The sequence below is a fragment of the Festucalex cinctus genome, chromosome 10 (assembly GCF_051991245.1).
Source record: "Festucalex cinctus isolate MCC-2025b chromosome 10, RoL_Fcin_1.0, whole genome shotgun sequence".
NCBI classification, from domain to species: domain Eukaryota; kingdom Metazoa; phylum Chordata; class Actinopteri; order Syngnathiformes; family Syngnathidae; genus Festucalex; species Festucalex cinctus.
Genome location: NC_135420.1, coordinates 27,592,620 through 27,620,187, shown reverse-complemented (window position 1 = coordinate 27,620,187; position 27,568 = coordinate 27,592,620). Strand labels below are relative to the sequence as shown.

At 40.6% G+C, this 27,568-nt stretch overlaps 2 protein-coding genes across 5 annotated transcripts in view; both read left to right on the top strand.

The window, feature by feature from the left end:
* The window catches only part of ttc14 (tetratricopeptide repeat domain 14), a 27,939-nt gene extending 9,569 nt beyond the window's left edge, over positions 1–18,370 (top strand). The window contains exons 11-14 of the transcript XR_013285267.1: positions 1,025–1,074; positions 2,757–2,933; positions 18,149–18,201; positions 18,282–18,370. The gene's annotated coding sequence lies outside the window, so the exon portion shown is untranslated. The remainder of the gene's footprint in view (positions 1–1,024; positions 1,075–2,756; positions 2,934–18,148; positions 18,202–18,281) is intronic.
* On the top strand, positions 16,429–27,568 carry fxr1 (FMR1 autosomal homolog 1). 4 transcript variants are annotated; one of them, XM_077533621.1, is made up of 17 exons: positions 16,429–16,524; positions 18,149–18,201; positions 18,282–18,375; positions 18,452–18,523; positions 18,601–18,749; positions 19,680–19,773; positions 19,877–19,993; positions 20,079–20,249; positions 21,093–21,171; positions 21,309–21,418; positions 21,562–21,648; positions 21,825–22,050; positions 23,080–23,173; positions 23,414–23,517; positions 23,575–23,763; positions 25,858–25,940; positions 26,045–27,568. In XM_077533621.1, exons 1-17 carry the CDS (start codon positions 16,474–16,476, stop codon positions 26,249–26,251), a joined length of 1,980 nt encoding a protein of 659 aa, XP_077389747.1. In that variant the 5' UTR covers positions 16,429–16,473; the 3' UTR covers positions 26,252–27,568. The 4 variants fall into 4 exon arrangements, with proteins under 4 accessions (XP_077389747.1, XP_077389745.1, XP_077389746.1 ...); XM_077533619.1 differs by having other exon boundaries at positions 21,556–21,648; XM_077533620.1 differs by having other exon boundaries at positions 21,553–21,648; positions 23,578–23,763.

The window sequence follows — 27,568 nt, the reverse complement described above, 5'->3', positions numbered from 1 at the left end:
GTAAATGAAATAATTTTAAGTTCAACTATGCCGCTCCAATCTAATAATATGTAAATTCAAATTGTGCAATTCAGATGCAGTTTTTCAATGCAATGATTCAAATTTAGCAATTCAAGTTCAAATATAAAATGATTCAAATTCAGTCTCAGGTTCTCAGCTCACTTTGGTGTTTTTTTTTGTTTGTTTTTTTGTGTGTGCTGGTCTTACAGGTGTCCTCACAAAAAAACACAACAAAACCAGCATATTAAGTCAGCACCTACAGGCCAAAAGTTTGAAAACACCTTCTCGCTCAATATATTCACTTTATTTTCATAACTACTTCATGTACATTGGAGATTCTCACTTAAGCTATAACGACTAACGAACATGTGGTGTTGTGGATTTCAAAAAAAAGGAGAAAATAATAAAATAGGCACATAAATAGCCACCATTTTCTGTTACTTTTTTGGACGTTCTTGGTATTTTCTCAATGTGCTTCAAAAGTTAAGTCACCTGAAAGGGTTTTTAAGGAGTTCCCAGAGGTAAGCATGAAAGTTTGTGAAAGTTTTTTTCCTTCTTCTTCTTCCCCACGATGGTGCAAGAGTGGCGAAAACCTGAGTCATGGCCGAACCTCTTTGAGAGCTCTCAAATTTGACTTCCATTTTGAAGCCGCGTTCGCGCTTCCGGCCCAGCGTGTGCCGACGAATCCTTTTCAAGCGCGATATTGATCCCGAACAAGCATGGAAGTGAGGCCGTTTGAAGTCCAAGGAGGGCACCGAATGCTTTTTTTTTTTTTTTTTTTCTGTACGTGTGTGACGTTGACGTCCGTCTCAGGTGTTCGCACACCGAAACACGCCACAAGACTGCTTTTCGCTGGTGAGAAATGCAACCAAACGCCTTCAACACCTGGCCTGATTGAGAGCCTTTTAGTTTGAGTACATTTGAAATGACGTCACTTCTGAACTACTTCAATGGCCCGTAAACAGTCACGCAGATAAGTCTTGAATCTTTCTTTTCTGTTTTCCTCAGTGGGCTGTCGTTTCAGATATCAATGCGGGCGTATTCTGAGAAACGAGGACATATCACAATGCTGAGGTATTCGTCAAACTATTTCATTTTTACATTCGTATCAACTCGCTCGTTTGAGTTAACCCCACGTTGGCTTTATAAGCGAAGTACGCATCTCGAATTCAAGGTGCATTATGGGTAGCGGCGTGGTGCATTGTGGGTAGGGGGAAACTACCAAACGGCCATTGAAAACGAATTGGATCCGATGGAATCCGCTCTGATAGAAACGTTTCAACGGCTGAAAAGTTGCTGTTTTTTTTATGAACATGCTTAGCATGTGGTTTACTGATATCGTAGAAGTTGACTTGCCAGCTTTATAGTGTACAGTTAGGCAAAGATTGTCACCACTCTAATCTCCGCCATTCAAATTGAGAGGGTAGTTGGTAGCCTCGTTTTTTTTTTCCCCCCTCGCGCATGCGCAGAGTTAATGCGCACTTCACTTAATGGCTCACTGATTGGCTTTAAGCTACTTGGTGTCACATATTTGATTCAATAATCAAACGTACAGTCGCAGCGTGTGCGTGTGGCCTTTTGCCAAAGTAGCTTACGACGTTAAAGCTTAGCTGCCAAACCCGGGATCATTCTGGGCCCGTCATGAGGAGTGCAGCACAGCGGACAGGGGTTATGTTTTCCACTATATCAATCGTACGGCAGCTTCAATTTTGTAGTTGTTGCTGTTCCGTCACGCGCGCTTGTAAAAGTGCCAACTGTGCAGTCGGGATGTAACGATATCCAAACATTGCGGTTCCACTCCTCCACCTGGAGTCCAATTCCTCCGTTGTTGACTGCAACCGCAGCACATCAATGACCTACATGTGTGCACTTCCACTGTTGTCCACTGGAGGGCAGTGCAACACTTTGCGAGGAATCCAGTGGTTTGTTTTGTTTTGGGGGGTTTTTTTCGGTTTTTTTTCGCTAGGGACTGCAGTACTTCACCCAAATATGATTCCTTGTTTTTTTTAATGCAAATGTATGTAATCTGTGTATGTATATATGTAAGTAAAGCCTACACTATATAAATATGTGTATATAAAAATACTAGATAAGGTTAAAGAAATATATGAATAACATATAACTTATGAAGAGCAAAAGCATATTTTAATACAAAATCATGTGTTATAGACACCTAATGTCAATATACTCCAATTTATTAATTAAAAAGATTTTGTATGATAATTTTTAGCATGATATTTTAACAAAAGTTGTTTTGTGCAAACATTTGTAGTACATTCTGCAAACCAGTTTGGTATTTTTGAAAATCAGCCAGAGGGTCTTCAAGTTTATGAAACTTTTTATGAATGAATAATCACAGACTTGTTTGTAATGCACCTGTTTTAATCTAATCTTTTAATTGAAGTCGATTCATCTTAAAGGTATGTCGTCTCGTCATGGCACGTTGTTTCTGCCAACCGTCTTCGTTTGAAAAGCGAAATCTATCACTGACAGCATTTAAACATGGTTAATTTCAAATAGAAGAAAATATTTTGTGGTCTATTGCATCACTTGTGGAGAGAAAATGAAATTCAAAATATGTGTATATACATTTTCCAACTTATTTATTGCCGAATGAGGAAGAAAAGCAAAATGAATGTTTTCAATGTTGCATCCACTGTAATTATTTAGCGGTATGACATCGCAAGACGTTTACGTTTCCTCTTCCATCAGAAGTTGTGTACTGTGCACACCTCAAAACTTGATTTCCCATCCAGGTTCGAAATCCTGAGACCCTGCAACCGCAGCAATAAGCTGAGAGTGCCAAAAGTGTTGGAGGAAGAAAAGAAAAGAAAAGAAAACGAAGGAAGGCCAGAAGGAAGGAGGCGGCTTCATTGTGACTTCTGCTGGAGGATGGAGCCAAAAGAATGGAAGGCAGCCTTTTGTCCTTGAAGGTGAGGGTCCCGCCGCTCGTTCGGGAGGTCAGCGGCAAGCAGCTGTCCTGCTTGACCGACTCTGATGAAGCTGCAGATTCCAACCTTGGGGAATCGTCCTCCCACCTGGACGCCTTTTCATAAAAGAGGGATTCCTCTTTCTGGCTTTCTTTTTTTTTTCTTTCTTTCTTTCTTCCCGGTCCAGGCAATCAGACTGTTGAACATGCGCAAGGGGGGAGATGAGACATTTTAAATTAGTGTTAGCGCAGCGTTCTCCGGTGAGAGAAAATGACATTTTTCATTCCCCGCAATGAATGGTACTACATTGAATTGCGTGCGCGTGACAATGCGGGCAAGTAAGTAATGGAATAAGGATCACGCGTGCCGTCGACGTGTCGGGCCGTAATGAGGAATTGAAAGGTCTTCGGTCGTCCGCGGTCGTCGCCGTCACTCTTTCTTGTCTCCAAGCTGCCAGACTGCTGCGGAAAAGCTGCTCACTTCTTCTGCAGACACGTTTTTTAGAACTAATTCAGTACTCGCACAAAAAAGTTGACTTGTGAGAAGTTCGGACTGATTGTTCATCTTGTCGCTATATGCTTCTTTGGCCGCTTGTCAAATGGGCTGCTTGAATGACTCTTGAAAGTTGTTATCGGCCTTTTATTTTTTTTTATTTTTTTATTTTATTTTATTTTTTTAAAGCTCCTTAATTATTTACTTACTGAATTCCATAAACACAAAAGACTCATAACGTCTCACAACTTATTTTGAGTTTTTTTTTTTTTTTTTTTTTTTTAAGTCAGCAAGGCCTTCTCCTGCTGGTCTAACGGTGCATTCAAGGAAGGTGGGAATTCTGGATTTTCCCAGAATTCCCTCTTATGATCTCTTTAATATTTACAACATTAATTTAGTTATTTGAAATAAGTAGCTTTACGTAACCTATAACGTGGCTTGGAATTACTGTGTTAACGACAACAAACAATTTATCGGAATCCGCCATCTTTGTTGTTGACATTTGTCTCAAATGTAACACAGCTAAGTTTCATCATTATTCACAAATATGTTTAGAATTGTGGAGAAAGAGTTTGTTTTTAACAATATACTTGTACTTTGCTGCCACCTGCTGGCCGTTTTTGTAATTACTACCATTTTTTTTTTTTTTTTTTTTCACCCGTTCACTGCAGAAGCTGTCTGTATGCTCTAGCTTAGAAAACAAACCTATGAATACGTCTTTGGGACACTTAAACCAGTTAATATAGAACGTATTTATACGTTTTTGGGAGCAAATGAGTTAATATAATCAAAAGCACAGATCCATATATACAAATGAAATTCTAATATTTGCAGATTTTTTTGTTTTTGTTTTCTCGACTGTGATCTCCCACCATTGGTTGGGATGAGCTCCACCATTACCAAAAATCATGACCGATACCCCAAAAAGTTGTAATTGCCTGTCGATGCCACAAGATGGCGGTAAAACACTTTTTTTTTTTCTTTCCTATTTAGCAAGTCTATGGTTTGACTAAATGAAGCTCCTCCCCTCATTTCAACATAGTTCATTGGCCACAAGATGGCGCCAAAGCAATATTTTAACAGTAGACATTAGGGGTGTGAATTGCCTAGTACCTGACGATTCGATTCGTATCACGATTCACAGGTCACGATTCGATTCGATACCGATTAATCCCGATGCGAATTTATAAGTCGATTGTTGCGATTTTTTTTCATTCAAATTTAGAAAATACTAATCAGTAAGCTTGTAGAGTGTAAGATTTATATGAAAATGTATTATTTATTGATCTGAAATTTCAGTCTTATAGAGGTTGTAATCTGTTTCATGTTTGAACAGCATTGAAATAAAATATTAAGGCTTAATGTTCCGTTCATATAACATTCTTCCATGCTCAAGGTGTGAATCCTAAAAAAAAAAAAAAAAAACGATTCTGCCGATTATTGAATCGATTCGAGAATCGCGTGATGTAGTATCGCGATATATTGCCGAATCGATTTTTTTTAACACCCCTAGTAGACATGACTTGGCCTGAGCATAGAAACAGTGAATAACGGCTTCCCCCCAAAAATGTGAATGTTTCAAAAGCGCTCTATCCTTCTTCGTGTTTCTCTTAGCTTCAGTGCTTCTCATAAGCGAGTATGAGAATGTTAGATTTGTTTTGTTTTTTGCCCGTTTTCTGTTTGTAATCTGCCCACAACCTTGTGCTAGCTGGTCTAAACAAACTATCTTCGCACGAGGACTCTTTATTTCATCAATCGGATTTCATATTTACCTCCCAGGAGCGTCAAAACAAGTCGTTAGCAGAACGTTTTCTGTGGCGACGTTTTGACAAAATGTAGCTTCGCGAGCGTCAAACTGCGTGAAACGGTAAACACGGTAATACGTCTGGAGAGGTTTTGCTCGCTCGTCCGAAACAGTCATGATAGCAGTTGTAAAGACGACGTAGCGTGTAACTTACAAACCGTACGTTACGTGGAGACAAAATGATCAAAATATGCCACACTAATTTCAACTTTCCGCACTCGGGCAGGAAGCAAAACTGTCAAGTAGCGAGTGCTGTTTGCTATTATTAACACCATATTGACTTGGTGACCTTAAGAGGTCATGAAATTGATAGTCAACTACATCATTTTATTTTTTCCCTTCGGTGAGGAATTAAAGCAGCAAGGAATACAAAATTGGGTAATTAATTGAATTCGATAAATGTGTTTATTTGATCCTAAAATATTGCTTTAATCATGGCCCAATTAGGCTTCTTTTTTTATTTCATGTTTTTCTCTCAGTGATGTAATCCGCAATTTATTTTTTGCATTTTAATTGAAGGCCACTGCAAATTCTCTCTGGATATTTTTTATTTTTTTTTTATTCATTCCACCATCTTCAATTGTTCCCTTTTTTATTTCCATCAGACTTTCAGTTTGGATGTTGTCATCAAGTTTTTCAGGGCCCAAAACTGAACAAAATGTGTTGATTTGTTTGCAAATAGTCGACGGTTCCAATCGACCTTCTGCTGTCAACACTTTGTCACATCGTTTTTTTGTTCTCTGCCCGTCTTATCTTGAGCCGATGGAAATTGTAGTCGCCACTTTTGCCTGTTTTTTTTTTTTTTTTTTTTTCTTCCATTCGCATTCCGTGTTTACATCCTCAGCTCCTCTCTTGAACACGCATTGCATCCTCAAAGGACGTTTCGAAATTAGATACAAAACAAGTGTGCGCTCTCTTGCACAAATCCAATTGAACAGAATGTTGTGTGGCGCGCACACACATCCGCGCGCATTGTCCCGTTGCTACGCTAGCATTAGCGAGTAAATACACACTTGCAAATTCCATTAAACTCTCCCCAAAAAAGGATTTGGGTTAATTTAGTAAACACTGGGTCACAGCCGCCGACAAAAGCTGCGAGGGAGCGAGGCTCGGGCTGCATTCGCGTGTGCGTGCGCGTGCGCGCGCGTATGAGAAAGAAACGCTGACTCGCGTGAAGCCGAGTGAAGCCTTCGCTTGCAGAGGCAGCGGCAGCCTTAAAGCCAGCAGAGATAGCGCTTCTTTCTCATTTGCTCGGGCCCCTATTTTCATAATAGCTGTGCATAAGTAATTTCTAAAAGGCCAAAGCAGGCACCCACCGGCACGGGGGGGGGGGGGGTTGGAAATTAAACTCATTTTATCTGCCAGCAGGTGGATTTCTATTTATCATTAACATGCATAGAATTTGCACAATGTTATTTCTCGCCGCCGCCAAACTGATGGAACGTCATCCAAATAATGTCGGAGGAGGGTCGCCCCCCCTATTTTTTTTTTTTTTTTTTTTTTTTTTTTCCCCCTTCCGCTGTTTGCTTATGCAGGAGTGAAATTCATAGATAAAGTGGTAGTTTTTTTTTTTTTTTTTTGGTTTGCAATTTTCTGCAAATGAAAACTAATTCTGGGACGCTTCTTATTACCGCGCAGGGTCATTTGGTTTGCATTAAAAGGGAACAGGGGCGACGTGAGGATCTGTGGCAGATTTCCAGGAGATGCTCGTCGTTGCACGTTTTTGCTCTGATATCATTAGTAACGCCGAAAACACCCCCGTCCTTCTTTTAACTGCTCTTAAACGTACGGACTCATTCAGGGTCAAATCATACAACTGGAATACGTTTCCACTTGCTTCTTTCGATTGTATCAAAATATCGGAATGTAAAATGTGTCATTTTAAGAACGGAATATGTAGGAGCCACTAGGGATCCGTCGTCGTCATGTTCACGATATTTAAAAGCAACACATCTATTATAAATTTTTTTTTTTTTTTTTTAAAGTCAGGTTGATTTCCATTTGTGCAATTCTAGCACCCTCTGGTGGCTAGTTTTTTTTGTTGTTGTTGTTTTTTTAGTGCAATTTAATTTTCATTAGGAATGTTTTGGCCCTTCTATGTTTAAAATCTACGCTAATTGTCAGATGAAGGGGAAAGTTAAATGCTTGTGAAGCGAGTCAATATGTGGAGTAAGGGCCACAATATTAAATGAAATGAGAGATTGTAGGTGGTTGAAATGCATTGCTGTTTTTTTTGTGTGTGTTTTTTTTACAATATTGTGACCTTTTTTTATATAATAAATTTGATATTTTCATTTTTTTTCATGTCCAATTCGTACCTTTAAAAACACATTTGGCAACTTGCTGTCGACTAAAGATGACATCACAAGGGCTCAGGTGCTTCATGTTAAAGATTAGATAGCTAGAAAAATGCACTGAGCTGTCACCAGCGTCTTACAAATACAATTATGCCATCTGGTGGCAGAAAAATGACCTCAACACAAATTAATATCATACTTGTTTTTTTTGTTTTTTTGACAGTACAGTTCAACTTTTTAATTTTAACAGAATTTTATGAATTATGATGAAATGATTGTATCAATGACCAAATGATGCAGCCATTTTCTACTCTTATGTTAAGGGTGTGAAAAGTTAGAAGAAGAAAAAAAAATTCTACATTTAGAACAGCTATAAAAATGTGAGATGAATCGCGAGTTAACTATTGTAGTCATGCGATTAATTACGATTAAAAATTTGCACGTCCCTAATATTAACACAGCCGTCAAGTTTAAACTGCACGTCGCATAACGGGCTCGAGTCGAACCGACGTACGCTTTTCAACGTAGTCAATTTCTCGTCGCTTCTTCTCACCTTTGCATCCAGATCCTCAACGTCCTGTTACGGTGACACGATCACATTTCAAAGGAGGATCACACGATCGTCTCCAGGCGGGATTAGACGCTCTGTTGACCAGTTTTTTTTGTTGTTGTTTTTTTGGCGTCGGCGTTTACATGGCGAGTGAGGCGATGCGCGTCTACACTCGCGGCGGCGGCGGCTCATGGCAGCTCGCGCTCGTCTCTTGACAGGCAGCCAAGCAAGCCGGCAGGCAGTCAGCCATTGTTTTGTAATGTGTTTCACTCTGCCAGCGCTGATCCTTGCTAAGGTACTTACCACGCCATTGTTGTCTAAGTATGCTATTTTCTGGCTGGGCACCTCCGCTATGGAATAGCCCCCCCAATGCCCCCCCCCCCCCCCTCTCAAAAGAGAGGTTTGTTACAGTGAGTGTCATGCTAATCCTGCTGTGTGATATGTATATGTGTCAACACAGAAAGAAAAGAGAGGGGATGGAGTCTCTGAGCCCGAGCAATAAAGGTTGAGAAATGGCAAAAAAAAAAAAAAAAAGAAGACGGATAGACGAGTCCCATTCACTCCCTGACAGCAAATTGCTATTTATGATCCAACTAAAACGAGCACTGTAATCAAAACAACGCGAAACTATGCTTTGGCCATGCGACGATACTCAAAGGCAGAGTCGCACGATGACGTAACGATCCGCGTAATTGATCCATTCGTTCAAAAGCAATCGACACACTGCGAGGAAATACGACATTTCTACAGTATGATATTAATATTGCATTAGTGGAATACGAGTTAAGCAGCAAAATCCAGCCATTATTTTATCCATTTCAGGGGGCGGCCATTTTGCAGCTTGCTGTCGACTGAAGACTGAACAACCAATCACAGCTCAGCGTCATAAAACAAGTGAGCTGTGATTGGTCGTTTCCCGAGCAACTGTGACGTCCTCTTCAGTTGACAGCAAGTGGCAAAATGGCCGCCCCCTCGGGCTCTGGGTGGAGCCGTGGAACCGTCACTTGCCTTCCGTGCCGCCTGGGAGACCATGTTTGTTTGTGTGCGTGTTTGTGAGATGGATAAAAACGGCTGGCTTTTGCTTCATAACTCATATTTCACAAATGTAATATTAATCAGAATGTTATGTTTAGTGAGGTCGCATATAAAATATTATTGTCAAGAAATGTTGAAGGTTGATTTCCCCTTTAAGAACCGCTGTGTGTATAATCTTTTATTTTCCAAACTACTGCCGTGCGCACATTTCGCTTGCCCGTCCGGAAGGTGGAACAGAAAATCTTTAGGCGCGTTATTAAGCCGAATATAGAAACATATTTGAACCCTGGTCCTCCACTAAGTAGATTATAAACATTTATTATAAGCATGTCATCATAATATCCCGCACACTGCAAAAAACTTGCTTTTCCCCCCTTCCCTGCGCAGGGAAGATGATAGTTAATTCGGCGGCGTAAATGTATGGTAATGTGGACGCTCGCTATCAGTCGCGGCATCGCACATACTAACAAGCTTAGCATAAGCCCGGGCTGGAATGGTTTTGAGTTTCTGGGAAAACCGGTGCGGTCCTCGCAGCCAAATCTCACTTCAGCAGAAACCGCTCGGGTGATTCCTCTGCTTAAAAAAAAAATTAGTGCTAGTGCATGTATTTTTCTTTTTTTTTTCTTTTTTTTTTTGCAAGGACAGGAGGTTTGCACCTTGCAAGGAGAAATGTGCTGTATGTAAAAAAAAAAAAAAAAACACATTTCAGGGATGGCAAAAATCGTCTTGAGAACGCTAATCAGCTGAAAAGCTTGTAATGTGTTTTCGGAGATTTCGCAAGAGCGGCGAGTTTAAAGCCTGACGACATTGTTGACTCATTTCAAGATGCCGACGTCTCAACTTTGCGCACGGCTAACAAAGGCGACGCCCGTTAAGATGGTGTCCTCGGCGCTGTAAATCGCGACGGATCTGCCGTTAAGCGCGTTAACGCCTCGTGGGCTCGTCAGTCGGCGAGCGGCGCCGGCCCGGCCCGGCCCGGCCCGGCCCGCGGCCTCTTGTCAGACAACATGCCAACAAATCCTGTTTGTGTGACTTGGCTGCTCGCTAACTGGAAGACGAATCGAAACCGCCGAGGAGGCTCCATCCAAAAACACAGCAGGGGGAAAAAGAAGTTCTCGGTTGCTTCGGTTCGACATCGCCATCATCGTTTATGGTTCATTTTCAAAAGAACAAAAGGCTGCTGGTGATATCCGAGCGAGTGGTGTGCAAATGTGACACACATCTTGAAAGCGGCTCCAAACGGAAAGTCCTGACGGATGAGATGAGCCCAGGATTCGGATCATATTATTGATTTATTTATGTTAATTGTGATTTTTTTTATTCTCGACACTTTTTTGCCGCGTAACACCTCCCACATAATACTTCCGATTTACGCTGTTCAAATTTGTGCATTTAGAAGCGATATAAAATTTGCAATTAATCGTGAGTTAACTTATTGAAGTCATGCAATTAGTTGCGATTAAAATTTTTAAATCACCTGCCACCTCAACCTCTACACTACTAGGTTATTCATATACAGTAATATATTATAGTACTGTGTACATAATACAACAAAGCTACTCTGTAGTGTTTAAAAACAGGATTGCAGAGAGTCAACACAAAATATGCTATGCTAACAATTTCCAGATTTTCCTTCTTCTTCTTCTTCTTCTTCTTCTTCTTCTTCGTCGTCCCAGTGTGGGTTATCTGCCCCCATCTAGTGGTCAAGAATAACATTACACCCGAACTCGGTGAGATTTCGAACATAAGTTATGATTATCGGTACAAAAAAACAAATAACAAATCTGCAAAAAGGTGATTGACTGTAGATGACCAACAACTAAAAACTTGTTTTTTGTACTCCCTTCTAAGTAACTTTTTTTGTCTTCGCCCCTTCGCGTCCGTCCGTCTCTTCCTCTTGTCGAAACGCTAATTGAGAGCATCACAGATTTGTAAGCAGGCCTCGTCGGGAAAATTAATTCATACGTACTCCAAGATGCGATGGAAATTACACGTTTGGAGCCGGTACAAGATACGCAGAAAGCGAGCGAGCGAGATGTGAGGATGTTCTGCTCTCATTAAACAGAGCGGGCAGAGTGGAATTAGTCTGAATATAATGACAGGCCACACTATCTCATGTAAAAAAAAATAAAGAAAAAAAAACAGCCCTGTTTTCCTCTCTCATTCATTGGCACGAGTAATTAGTTTTGGCCCTAAAACTGTCACCCTTTACTCTGGCAAAGGCAGATGTGATTTGAGGTGCAATTTAATCTTGCTTTAATGAAGAACTAATGGACACGTTGCAAATTACTCCCCCCCACCCCCACTTCAACCCCGCGTGTGATTGAACAGGGGGCTTTTGGGGGGGGTGGGGGGCAGAAAAAGAAAATCCATTTCCTGCTTTTGTAAAGATCAAGAGTATCTTTGATAATGGCGAGAGCGTCAGCGGCAGCTTCGTCGCATTGAGCCGAAAAAGCTCTTTTAGCCAAATGGCAATTCATTGGAAAAGACGGCCACAATTAGTGAAAGGGGGAGGGGGGGTGGGGGGCTTCAGGGCCCGTGCAGGCAAAGCAGAAAGCCTCTCGCTCGCTCGCTCGCTCGCTCGCTCTTGCTGCCGGCCGCCACCTTGTTCGAAACAAGCCCTGGAGGTGTCATACGGGAACAATAAGGCCTGATAAATTACCCTATGAAAGGCTAACGCTAATTTTCAATTACACCTTCCCAATTGGAGAGGGAAATTGAACATGTGTGGGTGAGAACAAACAGCCGGCTGGGCGGCTCAACACACTTCCGAGGCGTGGCTTGAATTCGCCGCAAACGACGTGATGTTTATTTCTCGCGCCGCGCCGCCGATTCGACTCCACAAGGAGAGACGAAATCAACGTTGACGCCAGTTGATCTTTTTTTGCCGTTGTTATTATTCGAATGCGGTCATTTGATCAGATTTTGTGTCCTGATGCCATCCATTCCACGAGCGTTGCTGATTTTGTGTTTTGGGTTACTGACTCGATGCCAGCCAATCACAGCCAAAAAAAAAAAAAGTTTTTCGCTCATCTAATTTCAGCTATTTTACAAATGGATGTTGTCTTTACTGATGACTTGATTTTAAAAGTTACAAGTTACTTTATTAGTTACATTAATAGACGCCGAAAACATTAGGTTAACGACCGGTTACTTAATTGAAGTACATTTTTTTTAATTAACTCATTCAAACCCAGCAACGTGTAAATATGTTTTTAATACTTTGTCCTACACTCCCAAAAACGTATTTATACGTTTTTTTTAATTGTTGTTGTTTTTTTTTTAATGCAAGAGCATACAGAAGGCCTTGATGCAGCTTCTGACATAAAGAGGCGGCTTACTCAACTCAACTTTATTTATATAGCGCTTTCAAACAGACTGAGCTGTCACAAAGTGCTTTACAGAAACACAAAAAACAAACAAACATGATATCATATAACATAAAACATTAACACCAATACGATACAATCAAACAAAAAAGTATGTTTCTATCTGTTTCCGTTTTGCAGCAATTAGCATTAGAAGAGAGCTAAGTTTCATCAGTTTTCACAAATCTATTTAAAATTCCAAGTAATTGAGCTTTTTTTTCTAGATGGCCCTGGTTGATCTCCTTTGCTCTGCTGCCACCTGCTGGCCGTTTGTGTAATAACTACCATTTCTGCAACCGTTCTTTGCAGTTGAGAGGCTGCATCAAAGCCTTCTGTATGCTCTAGTATAAAAAAAAACAACGTATAAATACGTCTTTGGGACATTTACATTTAAAAAAAAACGTATTTACACGTTATTGGGAGCAAATGAGTTAACTGTTCATATTGTCAGGCAAGCTTTTTTTTTTTTTTTTTTTTTCACGTGATCGAAATGTGACATGGCAAATACGTGACGACGATATGTCCCAGGATGTTTCACTTCTTCAACCTGTAAATATCCCTGTAGTCAGATTACTTCAAGAAAATGTAATACGTTGTCATGACTATAGAAAAAAAAATTGTTGTGGAGGCGACAGAACGTCAAGGCCAAAATGAAATGGGTTGAAAGGGGATGCGAGAATGAAGCGCAGCGTCCCAGACGTGTTCGCACAAATACGCACGCACACACTCACGTTCGCGCGTGCGTATTTGACTACAGCGACGTGCAATGCGGCAAGCCTAATGGGAGTGAGCTTAACTCGGCACGGGCTCGCCACATATCTGATTACTGGGACCAGTAATTTTCTCTCCTCAATAAGGGGAAGAAATTGGATAGGATGAATGAAATTTGGCTGTCATATTGCAATGATGGCGCAGCACGGAAGATTATGTGTTTCACATAATCGTTCATCATTTCTCAACCAGTGTTCGGGCTTAGCATAATGGAATTTGTAAACTGGTTTAAATCTCAACGTGAGGGGCCGGCTATCAGGCAGACTTGCGAGGGTCGGGAGTAAAATGTCTTGGAATATTTTCACCCCGCAATAACGCGCCACACACGCTTTCATTCCAAGTCAAGCCACTTGTCCACTCGGGCTCTTCAAAGTCACACGAGAACAAAATGAGGCCCAGAAGATGGCATGTGTATGTTACCCACATTGTGTTTTTTTTTTTTTTTTAATTCATAAATTGGAGGAAAATACAATGACGTAAACGTGTTTTATAATACATACAAAAGAACATGTTTTGACTTAAAACATTTGTTCCCTCTGCCCTTGAAACAACTCAAATAATGATGAAACCAGATGTTACTCTTCAGGTTTAGTGTCCCAGGGGTGGCAAATCAGGATGAACTTTACTTTCCAGTTCACATCCACCAAGAGGATTTCCCGAGGAGGTTAATTCTTGGCCACTAGGTGTCACAGTGGCTGTGCGGAATTCATGAGCTCGGGGCTGCCTGTGTCCTTCATAATTTACAACACTCCATTTACGAGAAAGAATTGCTGTAAATTGTTGCGTCTTTCCATCTGAATCATTATTAGGAAAAAAACAACAACAGAATTTTGGATGGTTTAGCTGTGGTATTTCTTTCTTAAGGAAAGACTTTCAGGCAGCTTTAATTTGAGGGTATTTATATTCAAATCAGGTGAACGGTGTAGGTGTAGGTCGGTGTTGTTTTGTATCAGTGCCTCCCACTTTTTGAGGGACAATTGGTTGCAGCAAGATATATGTAAAAAAATAAAAAATAAATACATATTTTCTTATTTTATTCTTTACTGCACGACCATTGTCTGTTTCATGTACAGCACTTTATACAGCAATGCTTGTTTTAAAGTGCTTTAGAAATAAAGTAGAGTTGAGTTGAGAAAAGCAACATAGGGATTCCCTCATTATCTCATTTAGAAGTAGCAGATTTAAAAAATAATAATAATAAAAATAACAAAAAAAATTTGTACGAATCGTTTTGCACCATCTGTAGCGAGAAATTTGGGGCAAAAGTCACGGGACAAGGACAGCAGCTTAAAAACAATTTGTGACTCCTAATGGTGACTTCTTTGACTACAAGTTGTCATTTCTACAGGTACAAATCATGACTTTCACAGATACAAATTTACACTTCTTTCTACAGATACAATTTTTTTGTACACATTTTCTTTTTTACAGGTCAATTTTTTTACAAGTACATTTTTTTTATGTACACTTTTTTTTTTTTTTTTTTACAGGTACAAATCATGACTTTTACAGATACAAATTTATACTTCTTTTTTCTGCAGGTACATTTTTTTTTTCCCGCGTTACTTTTGCACCATATTTACCTCCATAGGCGGGTGCGGGGTTGGGGGCGGGGCTTTGACCACGAGAACGCCTCTTCCAGATTTTCAGGAGAGGAGAGCGCGCCCTCTGTTGGCTAAAGGCAGTACCTGAATACCTTCTCACATCGTATTGATGTTGTTCGTGCTGCAAGGGGAGGCCATATTGAGCACTTGTAACGTGAAATAAAACTTGACTGTTTATAGAATACTTTTATTATTATCAGTTATTTTTTTTGCTATTTTTCCTTCATAGACTATTTTAATCAGCCTGTATATTTGGATGAACGTTTAAGAACGTTGTCACCCATTTTCACATGTAAAGTTATTGCAATGTATGTTTAAATTCTTTCTTGAATGCCGATCCCCTTACAGACAAGCATTTCGACAGCCAAGCAAGGAAAACAAAATGGTGCCCGTGAAAGGCGTGGCCATCGGCGTCGTCCTGGGAACCACGAACTCCTGCGTGGGCATTTTCCAGCATGGCAAAGTGGAGAACACAATATGCAAGACTAATAAATCAAAAATTAATGATACATAAAAGATTCAATATCAAAGAACCCAATAGGGAATATACAATTGAGGATGATAACAAGGGAACATAAATGTGACATTGATAGATAACCTTTATTAGTCGCACAATGAGTACATTTTCAATGACACAATAGGTAAGAAGAAGGAAGACAATCCCCATTCATGGCCTTATTTATATGGATTGCTGGCACATTTTAATAATCACATTCTTTGTTTTGTTTTGTTTGTTAAAACGTTACATTTTAACAAAGTACTATATTGCACGTTCATACACTCATCTGTCTTATTTAATTAACTCATTCACTCCCAGCTGTTTTACTGCATTTTGACTGATTTTGCAAGGCCCACAGAATATTGTTCTATTTTTTATAAAAACATGGAACCTACCAAAAGAGGGGGGGGGGGGGGGAGTATATTTTTATGTTTCCGTTTTGCAGCAATTAGCATTGGAATATAGCTAAGTTTAATCATTATTCACAAATCTGTTTAAAACAGTGGGGAAAAGAGTTTTTTGCAACATGGCCCCGGTTGATCTCTTATACTCTGCTGCCACCCGCTGGCCGTTTTTGTAATAACTACCTTAGATTCAAGCGTTCTCTTCAGTTCAGAGGCTGCATCAAAGCCTTCTGTATGCTCTAGCATAAAACAAAAAACGTATAAATACGTCTTTGGGAGCAAATTAGTTAAAAAGGGACATACATCTGTTAAATTTTAGAAGGTCTGGGATTCAATTCAGGGGTGCTTGAACACCCCCCAAAAATGGGCTATAAACGCCCATGCAGTCCAGCACGGTCCACTCAAACATACTTTGCACAAGTTGCATTCAGCTCAGATCTGATGAGATGTCTCATTTACTTAACACGACAATCATTAGATAGTCAGTGAAAACTTCCCGGATCTGGTATGCGTCCTGATTAAGGCACCACTAGACAAGACATCAAATATCATTCTACTTTCTTTCTTTTTTTTTTTTTTCCTTGACTCGGGTCGATGAATTTCAGCGGCGTAAAATAAAAATGATAATTTGTTTGTTGAAGTTATTTTATTATTGGCATGCTAGTGTTGGTGCTTTAAGGAGCACCTGTCATGATCCCAGCATCCTTTGCGTGTCCAATATGGAAGAACTGGAGGTGGAGGTTCGTGGCTCCAACGGGGCTTATTACAAGGTAAATGCCGGGCTTATTGTTATGTTACCGCCGCATCACAAAGTCATACGGGACACGATGTTAGCTGGAACCTCGAGGGCGGATTTTTTTGCGACGAGTTCTAACTCGAAATGTTTGGTAGCGACCGGCATTAGCTTCGCTAGCTACAATTAGCTCGCTAAGCTAGCACAGCCGCCGAATTTTCGTCACTTCTTCGATATCTGATTTTAGCCAGTGGGCGCAAAGAAACGTAATTATAGTCGACAGGCTCGCCTTCGTTTCTTTCTACTTGATATTTTATCAATCATGCTATTTAACTGTGTGTGTGTATTTTTATTTTTTTTTAAGTTGGCAACTTTAGCCGCTGACGTCAAAAAATAAAGTCACAGAGGAGTTTGGAGTTTGGCCGTGCGATATGATATTTGTGGCTTGCGGAAGCTGTATCAATTGTTTGGCCCAGAATGTGAACAATAGAGTGGTGAAATCGTAATTATGAATCCGCTAAAGCCGCCGTCCTCTCTTACTTGATGACCGTCGAAGCTATTTTTTTTTTTCCCCGTGTGAGCCAGTTGCTCCTTGTCAGTCATGAGCAGCTGACGGAAGATGGGATGGCCGCTGATAACTGAAACCTGAAATGCTATTTCTAGACTAGATGCCAGAGTAAAATTGCCGTGTGTCGCCCCACTTTCATGGCAACCCCTTCCCGTTCTGCTCCAACTCAACATGACTGAGCCGTTTGATTTTGATCGTTTTAACGTAGACAAAGAAGTCATTTTTAGGCGAAATCGAATATCTTCGCAAAGTAACTCACGCAAGTCCAGAATGGCAGACTCTCAGCAGTTCGTTTTCAATTCCCCATACTCGTTTGCTTCCTATTATATCAAAAACATTTGCAAAGACTGTAATGTGAACTGTATGTTTTGCCTGTGAGTAACTTGCATGAATTCTGCAAGTCTAAGTTTGTAGTATTGATGGTTGATTGTAATGAAGTAGAATAGCAAAGTGATTTCACCCCCCTCCCATCATTCTTCCTGAGACGGCATATGTCCACTTATTTAGATAGTTTGAAAGCAGACATTGTTGATGTGTTTATTAACATTTAATACATTGATGGAGTTTGTTTAAAATGACACAATATTTCTGATTGCAATGACTTTATAGTTCGAGACCCAACTGGCCATATTTACATGTTAAGCTTTCCAACAGTGCTGATTTCTAAAGATATTTATTATTCCTTATGTACCGCTGCCAAAATACACCGAGTGCTTCGCGGTCCGTTTTCAATATGTGCACGCACTCAATCTGTTATAAAAAGCAAATAGTGAGTTAAGTTAGGTGGCCGTAACTGTGGCAAAGTACACGTCCAGACTTGGGTATTGATTTATTTATGCACAAGGATTTAACCTGATGCTTGTCACAGACGGGCTGACACACTGAGTGGATGGCATAACTTTTTTTTTTTTTTTTTTTCCCCCCTTCCTTCCCCCTCTCCCGAGCACCAGTATTTGAATATTATGGTATCGTGCTATTTTTGCCCATTATACAGTAGCGGGACAAGTACGTTGTGGAACACGTAATCAATATTTTTGTTCACATTGACTGATTTGCTGTGTAACGTAATCCGTGTGCTTTTCTACTTTCAAAGGGCTTAGTCAAAGACATCCACAATGATTCTCTCACCATTGCCTTTGAGAACAAGTGAGTTTTTTGAGTTTGGGCTGCCATCGGTGTCTGTTTTTAAAGTGGTTTCTGCATATAATTGCGTCTTTTTTTTTCAGTTGGCAACCAGAACGCCAGGTGCCCTTCAGTGATGTCAGGATGCCACCACCTGCTGATGCCAAGAAGGAGATTAGAGAGGGCGAGGAGGTGGAGGTACGGATGAGTCACATGTATTTATTTTCTTTCTCGCCGCTTTTATTGTATGTCTTAATGTTTATGATCTCTGCAGATCCTTTCCAGGGCCAATGATCTGGAGCCTTGTGGTTGGTGGCTGGCTAAAGTCTGCATGACCAAAGGAGATGTGAGTTCTGCCTTACCGCATGCCAAAAAAAGTCACACAAGGATTGACTAGCTCATATATCCATATGTGTTTTTCAGTTCTTCGTTATCGAGTACGCGGCCTGTGACGCAACCTACAACGAGATTGTGACATTTGAGCGCTTGCGGCCAGTCAACACAAACAAGGCCATCACCAATAAATACTTTCACAAGTGCACTATCGCAATTCCTCAAGATCTACAGGAAGCGTGAGTACTGTCGTGGTGCATTTGTCAGTTTGAGACAAGATTTATTTATTTATTTTTTGACTCATTCACTGGCAGCCATTTTCACTGAAGCAACCCCCTTAGCTCCCGGCTGTTTTACTGGATTTTGAGTGATTTTTGCAAGGCCCACGGAATATTGTGTTCTATTGCTATAAAGAAATATGGAACCTACCCAAAGAAAGATTAGTCTTTGCTTTCATCAGGAAAAAAAATATCTGTTTCCGCTTTGCAGCAATTAGCAGATTACCATGAGAATATAGCTAATTTTCATCAATATTCACATTCCTGGTGAAAATGCTGGAAAAAAGAGCTTATTGCAACATGGCCCTGGCTGATCTCTTATACTCTGCTTCCACCTGCTGGCCGCTTTGTGTAATAACTACCAATGCTTTAAGCCACCTCTTTATATCAGAAGCTGCATAAAAGCCTTCTGTATGCTCTTGCATTAAAAAAAACCCCAACAAAAATAACAACTAAATATGTTTTGAGGAGTGAAATGTGTTTACACATTTTTATGTTTGAATGAGTTAATTTGAATTATGTTGATTTAGCCAAGTTTGAATCGATGAATCAGAGAATTGTTGTTTAGGGTGCCTTCACACTTGGCAGTTTTGTGCCAGCAACTAAATGTGTGTTGCTAAATAATACTTTGAAACCTTTTTTTTTTTTTTTTTTTGAGCTCCGTACAGCACAAACCAAACTAGCTGCGACTGAAAACGTTTCACTGTATCAGAAGGGCAGACGAGAAAACCGATAGAGGAAAATGTTATCACTTCTAATGAGTCCAGTCTTTGCAGATTTCTCAAATTCAATTTATTGTTGAATAAAATTGCGAAGGAACTTACTGACAACGGCTTAAAAAAAAAAAAAAATTTTTTTTAAAATTCTGTATTCTGTGCTGATACGTTTCAGGTGCCAGACTGATAATGCCCATAAAGACTTTAAGAAAGCTGTGGGAGCCTGTCAAGTCTCGTACTGCCCTGAGACCAGCCAGTTGGTCATTGTGGTAACGCGTTTTCGTTTCTTCTCTTCGTTGTATATCTGCAATTGCATAAACAATGTCACCCTGTATAATGCAAACATTCCCCCCTCCCCCGTTTTGATTGTAGTCCACCAACGAGTCGACAGTGAAGCGCGTGTCTTTGCTGAGTGACATGCATCTCCGCAGCCTCAGAACCAAACTGATGCTCATGTCTCGCAACCAGGAAGCCACGAAACACCTCGAGGTCGGTTGCGTTCCATTGTTGACTCTCGATTGATCGTTGGAGAAGGCGAAAGGATTTGGACGCTTACGTTGTTTGTCTTGTTTAGAACTCCAGGCACCTGGTGTCATCTTTCCAGGAAGAGTTTATGGTGAGGCCAGATTTGATGGGACTGGCCATCGGCAGTCACGGCAGTAACATTCAGCAAGCGCGAAAGGTCCCCGGGGTCACAGCCATCGATTTGGATGAGGAGACGGGTACCTTCAGGATTTATGGAGAGGTAGTAGCATTTGTATGAGCATGAGCTCATTTATTTTTAGTTGTTGGTCATTTTAGAATGTAGGCTGCTTTTTGCCCCTATGTTCACTTCCCGTTCAGATTTGTACAGGATGAGAGCTGTGCGGAAAAATTGATTTTCCAAAATGTAGATTACATTTTACACTTCATGTTGACAATCAACACATTTTATAGTTGCCAGTGAATAACGCTGTCGTTTTAGATGAATTTACCTAATATGTGAGACCATATATCTTATGTGGGAACTTGGTACACCCCTTTACTGTTCTGGGGAAAAAATAAAAAATAAATCTATTTCCAAAGTTTTTTTTTTTTTTTTTTTTTTAAACTGTCCGCAGCCCACCCTAAATAGGTCAGCAACCCAATTTTGTGTTCCAACCCACCAGTTTAGAATCACAGCCCTAGATGTTACCTATCCAGTTGGAATATACTGTGGAGAAATAAAATAGTTTTTTTGAATTTATTGTAATTATTTGCCTCCCCCTGATTTTTGTTTTTGTTTTGTTTTGTTTTTCTTGCATATTTACCACACTAAAATGTTGACAATAATTAAGGTAAGTGTAATATATCGCAAAAACAAACCAAGGAGATATGAAATACAGTTCTACAAAATCCAAACCTATCTGTTCTTATGTAATTTCTTCCATTTGATCGGCCACGCCGAGCCTCATTGCCTCCAGATTTGTTAAATAAAAACCTCTTAAGTAGTACCTGAGACAAAATGAGGTAGGCTACAAGCGCTATTGTAAAAGGAAAAAAAAAAAAAAAAACACGTAAGGAAAGAGTCTGAGTGTTTTTATACTAAAGTTCTCCTGTCGTGTTTCAGACAGCAGAAGCAGTGAAAAAGGCGAGAAACTACCTTGAGTTTCTGGAGGATTCTGTCCAGGTACCAAGAAACCTTGTTGGTATGTACACATCCTTGGAATTGGGTATTTAGTTGTATTTATTTTATTTATTTTTTGGCATCATGAAAAAAGAATAAAATGAGCTTAAAAACCAAGACTGTTGCGGCCGGATCGGTTTGCCTGTTGTGTGTCCTCAGGTAAAGTCATTGGTAAGAATGGAAAGGTCATTCAGGAGATTGTGGACAAGTCGGGAGTGGTGAGGGTCAGGATAGAAGGAGACAATGACAACAAGCAACCTCGACAAGAAGTAAGCTGCTTTTCCGAGTTTTGGTTCTTGTTGTCCTCGCAAATAGCGATTTTGTCCGGTTGATTTACCGCACTGGATTTGGGGGGTCACTGACTGCCTTATACTGACCTGCACATTGTTTTTGTTTGGTTTTGTTGACACAGGGAATGGTCCCCTTCACCTTTGTCGGTACGAAGGAGAGCATTGGAAATGTCCAGGTCTTGCTGGAGTACCACATCTCGTACCTCAATGTAAGAGCATCCTTGTATGTGCCACATGTTTACGCAGTACCGCTTCATATCATTTTTATGGATTCCTTTGAATTCAACCATTTTTAAATCGGTGTAAAGGCCCGTGTCCACAAGATGCCCCCCCCCCCCCCCCCCCCCCCCCTCTATCCACGGTTACATGTTGTATATCCAACTAGGAGGTTGAACAACTTCGTCTGGAGCGGATGCAGATCGATGAGCAGTTGCGTCAGCTGACGCAGGGCCACCGACCTGGAGACCGGGAGAGAGGAGAGCGAGGAGGAGGAGGAGGACATAACACAGACGGCAGCGCCAACGCTTCGTCTTCCTCGTCGCACGTCGGCGGCCGTTCCTACAACAGTCGAGGTCGCGGGCGCAGAGGTCACGGCTACAGTACCGGATATGGTAGGCACGCAAACCTTTTGTCCGATTATTGAAAAAACTCCCTACAGAACGATTTTAGATTTGACTTTTGTACATCTGTTGGGGTTCATGTAGGGCTGCTCGATTATGGAGAAAAATAATAATACGATTATTCAAACTATTATTTCTTTTTTTGGTACAAAACAAGTAAATGTCAATGTAAGTTCCTTTTGGACAAAACAGAATTTATAATAATATATAATTATTAAAATATAAATATATATTGATTGATTTATTTATGTTGGCAAAAACTTGAAGTTGGAGTGCAGCTTGTGCACTGTGCAGTGGGACGATCAGTTTAATTTTTGGTATAAAACAAGAATGTTTACATGTTGAAAAATATTAAAACCAATTAAAAAAAAATAGAAACACTATAATTATGTAAGTTCCTTTTGGACCAAACATAATTTTTAATAATAATTTTATGTATTTATTTACGTTGGATTGCAGCATGTGCACTAGTGTGCAGTGGGACGATCTTTTTATTTTATTTTTGTTTTTGGTACAAAAAAATATTAAGACAAATAAAATTCTTTGAAACACTAATTCTGCAAGTTTCTTTTGGATGAAACAAAATGTATTAAATTAGTTATTTTACAATTAAAAAAAGGTGCAATTGTACACATTTCAACGACTCAAAAATCATTAACACAATCTTTTTTTTTTTTTTTTTAACTGTTTGTGCAGATTTTGTAATTGTGGAGTGTAATAATTTTAATTGCACAGCCCTCGGTTCACGATTGCATCTTTCTCCTTTCAAGCAGGATGTGTTGTTTGGGTGTGGATGGCCTACTTTGTCATTTTACACTTGTTCTATATGAAATGCAGCTTTTTCGACCCCGTATTGTAAAATGTTTAGTCTTCTTTTCTGTCATTTCTGCCTTGTGGACCAGGGATGAAATTGGCTCACTGGCTTGTGGAATATATTTTTGTTCCCGATTTGTGTCATTTGCACATGACTCCCTCCCTCCCTCCCAAACAAACCCCAAATAAACGTGATGATTCCGCCAGGCACCAACTCGGAGCACTCCAATGCATCGGAGACGGACTCGGAGCGTCGAGAAGAAGTCGGTGACTGGTCTCAGGCTGGCGACGAGCAAATGAGGTGAGTTGGTGCGCTTGCATTTTCCTTTGTCAAATCGAACATTTTTTGTTTGTTTTTTCCCCTCCCCCAAAGTCATCAATTTCATTTTCTTCGGACCTGGAATAATACATTTTCTATTTCCACCGTACGAATGCCGTAAGATTTCACCCATCTTCAGTTGAGCCCGTTATTGCATTTTTGTTATGTTTCGTTTGTTGTGCTCACGTATAAGATTTGGATTCATATCTGACCAATTTTCAGGGAGAGGGAAAGAGGTCCACGTCCTCAGAGGGACAGTCGCAGGAGGCCAGGACCTGGCAGGGGACGAGGACGAGGAGGAAGAGGCGGATACAACAACAGCTCCGGTAAACGAGCTTTTGCGAGTTACTAAGAAGAATTGCGACGACGACTTTTGCTTGCAGCAGGACCCCGAGGTGACAACGCGGAGACCAACACGGAGACGGACCAGACGGCCGACACGGACGCCAGCGAGTCCAACCTGCTCGCCACCCGCCAGCGACGGTCTCGGCGACGTCGGACCGACGAGGACGCCACCATGATGGACGGCATGAGCGAGTCGGACAACGCCTCCATGAGCGAGAACGGAATCGGTAAGGAAGTCGCACTCGATCTTTATTGATGATACGTGCTGAGCCTTCACGGCATCATTTTGAAATGAAGCGGTACAGAGAGCAAGACAAACGGCTAGCTTGAACGCTATATGTTTGGCATCTCCGCCGCCCTTAGATGACTCGGAAGCTCAACCGCAGCGTCGTAACCGTAGTCGACGGCGTCGCATTCGTCTGCCGGAAGACAGGCAGCCAGGTAACTGCTGGCTGCGAATGTCAGTGCTCGCGTTTTTGCTCAAAGGGTTTTCAGCAGTTGCAGTGGCTTTTGTGTGACGCGTCATTTCATCAAACAATAACAAAAATCCATTTGTACTGTAGGTAGTGATGATGATACTTTAACTCTCCTGGTAGCTCGTGCAAAATGATTGTGGCTATTTTTCTTTTTTTTTTTTTTTTTTAACTTGTAAGACCTTCACTAATAATGTCTGGCTGCCATTTACTCTGACAGACTTAAGTGGTGTGTCTCGAAGAGCATGTGCTTGTTAGTGCCTATAGGCTGCATGGGTAAAAAAAAAAAAAGTTAGAATCCTTCAGACAGAATTTGTGTGAGGTGAATGTTTTTTTTTTTGTGTTTTTTTTTTTTTTTTTTCAGGGTTCCAACAGCTAACTCAAGTCTTTTTCTTTCTTTCTTTTTTTTTAATTAAACTTCCATTTGAAGTTAAACTTAAGACCAACTTCTCAATGTCGTCACTACACTATAAAAAATGATGTGCATCCGTTCTGAAAGGGACACTTGACCTATTTAGCCATTTTCAGCAGTAAGTTCATATTTTGTCTAGAATTAATTGGATAACTTGATTATTTTTTCATGTACAATTAATATTGTTCAAAACACATTTTGCCACTTGCTGTCGGCTGAAAATGACATCACGTGTGGCTCGGGTAACGACCAATCATGGCTCAGTGTGCAAACGTCACATGACCAAACCCAGGAAATGGGTGAGCCCTGATTTGGCTGTGATGTCATTTTCAGCCGACAGCAAGTGGCAAAATGTGTTTTGAACACTATTAAAGGGATACTCATTGGACAATTTTCAGTAGTGAAAAGTTAATATTTTGTCCAGAATGTATTTGATAACGTCATTATTTTCATGTACAATTAATACCATTAAAAAGTAATTTTACTACTTGCTGTCGACTGATGATGACATCACCTGTGCTGAAGAAGTAGGTCACGGCCAATCATGGCTCACCTGTTTTCTGGGTTTGGTCAGTAAACTGAGCCGTGATTGGTCGTTACCTACTTCCTCAGCACAGGTGATGTCATCATCAGCCGACAGCAAGTAGAAAAATTACTTTTTAATGGTATTAATTGTACATGAAAAATAATGAAGTTATCAAATTATTTCTAGACAAAATATAAACTTCATACTGCTGAAAATGGCTGAATGAGTCAAGTATCCCTTATGAGCAGCATAATCCATCCGTTTTTTTTGCCATTTTTCCCCCCAACTTGCGTCAACTGAAAATGACCTCACAGTTGTTCCGGTAACCACCAATCACAGCTCACCTCCTTTTCTCCTTAAGCCGAGTCGCAATTGGCCGTTCCCTGAGCAATTGTGATGTCATTTTAAGTTAGCAAGAGAAGTGCAAAATGGCCGCCACGGGTGGATTTTTGCTGCTCTACTGCACAAAATATTAATTAGAATGTCAATTAGGATGCTGTGTTTAGATGAGTGGGGACACATTGTAAATATTTGTTTTATGTGTGGTGGTGGGGGGGGGGGGGGTACTTCCCCCTTTAATTAAGAGTTGCAACTAAAACCTTGTCGCTCTTTTGTTGGTTCATGCAAATGTAGCAAGTACAACCACTCTGGCTTCTTGGAATTATGTAGAAAAAAAAATCCTTATTTAAAGGTTCAACCTTAACTACAAATTTCAAAGTGTTAAATAAAAATTGGATGCGCTTTTTCCACGTTCCAGTTAAGTTGCGGGAGGCGACTGAAATCATGTTCCCTTTCCAGCCTGGCATGTTCCTTTTTTCCTCACAGCTTAGTGGCCGTCCAAATAATAAATACGCCATCTTGAATGGACGTTTGAGGGTCCAATGTCTCGTCTCGTGTGCTCTCTGCGCAGTGACGGTGGCCGACTTCATGTCCAGGGCCGACTCGCAGAGCCGACAGATGCCGACCAAGGACGGCGAGATGACCAAGGATGAGGTTTCGGCGCGGCGACATCTTCTTTTCTGAAGCTGAAATTCATGTTTTTCCCATTGAGGGTTTTTTTTTTTTTTTCTCCCTTTTATTTTTTTTCCCTTTTACAGGGTCAAGCGGACGCCAAAGCAGAGCGCAGCCCCGAGGCTCCTCCTCCCTCCACAACCACCAACGGTTCCGACAACGGCGCCGCAGACGTCAACGCCCAAGAAAAGCCCGCCGCCGCCGCCGTCGTCGTCGTCGTCTCCTCCGATGAAGGACCCACCAAAGTCTCGGACAAAGGCGAACCAAAACCCGTCGTCAACGGCCTCTCGTAGTCAGGCACCGCCCCCCCACACACAAAACATGGTTTCAAATATTTCAGCTTTCTCGGGCGTTGTTTGGAATCGCACGCTTTTTTTTTTGTGTGAGAGAATCTGTTTTTATCGCAACTTTTTTTTTTTTATTATTACTTTGACATTTGAAACACTTGACACTCTTGTCCTACTATCCATGCAGTTAGTCTTTTGACAGTAGTTCTTCCTGTATACGCTGGCCAAAGAGTCTAACACAACACGCACACACTACATTTATGTAAATGTTATTTCAGTTCCAAGAATGACTGTGAAAGCAGTATTTGGAAGGGGAAAAAAAAAAAAAAAAGTAGTCAGGGATTCCACTCAAACTCATACTGTGGTATTAATGCAGCTGTTCTTTTTTTCAGTGACATCTTAGCAGGGTTTTTTTTTAATTTTTTTTTTTAAACAATTTTCCGGAGATTTTTTGTGCATCCGAAGTCCGTCGCTCCTTCCTGTTTGTTGTGCATGAGCAATACCACAGTTGCAGACAGATGGATTTGGAAGGGAGCCCTGCGTACTTGACATTTGACGTGATCAGCTGTCGTGCCTTGAGAAATAGTTTTGAAACATGTTGCCTGAACCCGCACAATATCTGGAATGTGTTCACGCGTGTTTGGTGGTCGCTCGCCCGCCACAGTTGGACCGGATGAGCTCTGTTTTGTTTTTTTTTTCCCTCTCTCTCTCCGAAAATGCTCTCTTGTCAACTGCGAGCGGACAAAAAAAGCAGCCACCGAAGACCCGAAGTCAGGTGTGACTGTTCTTAATGTTTTATCTGTTGGAGTTTGGCATAGCTGCTTTCCCTTTTTCAATATGCAACCACTTTGTTCATGAGGAAATGTTGCAGCGTACCTGGAAAGTGTCGTTTCCTTTGCACTGAAACATATTTTTTCTGTCAAGAGTTTAATTGTAGTTGGAAACTGCCTCGTGTGCTCAACAGAGATGTAGCCAATTTCTTTTTTTCTTTTTTTTCTGCGGGAAACTGATTGTGACCGTTTCCCAGAAGGCGTATTTATTTTGAACATGTACAGTATTTAAAACAAAAAACAAAACAAAAAAAATCCCTCTTGACTTTAAACATGAAATGGACACAAATGACAAATTTGGACTACTGAGTTGTGACAAGCGCATGTTTTTCTGTTGGATCAACAACAGTTTGGTTTTATTTTATTTTTTCTCATTTATTTTTTTTAATTTTTTTTTTCTAAAGGATCATTCTGGTTGGTTGATGTGCAATATGTTTTGTATGCAGGTAGTTCTTAAATAAACTTGATCTTTCATGTAGATCAAAAACCCCAA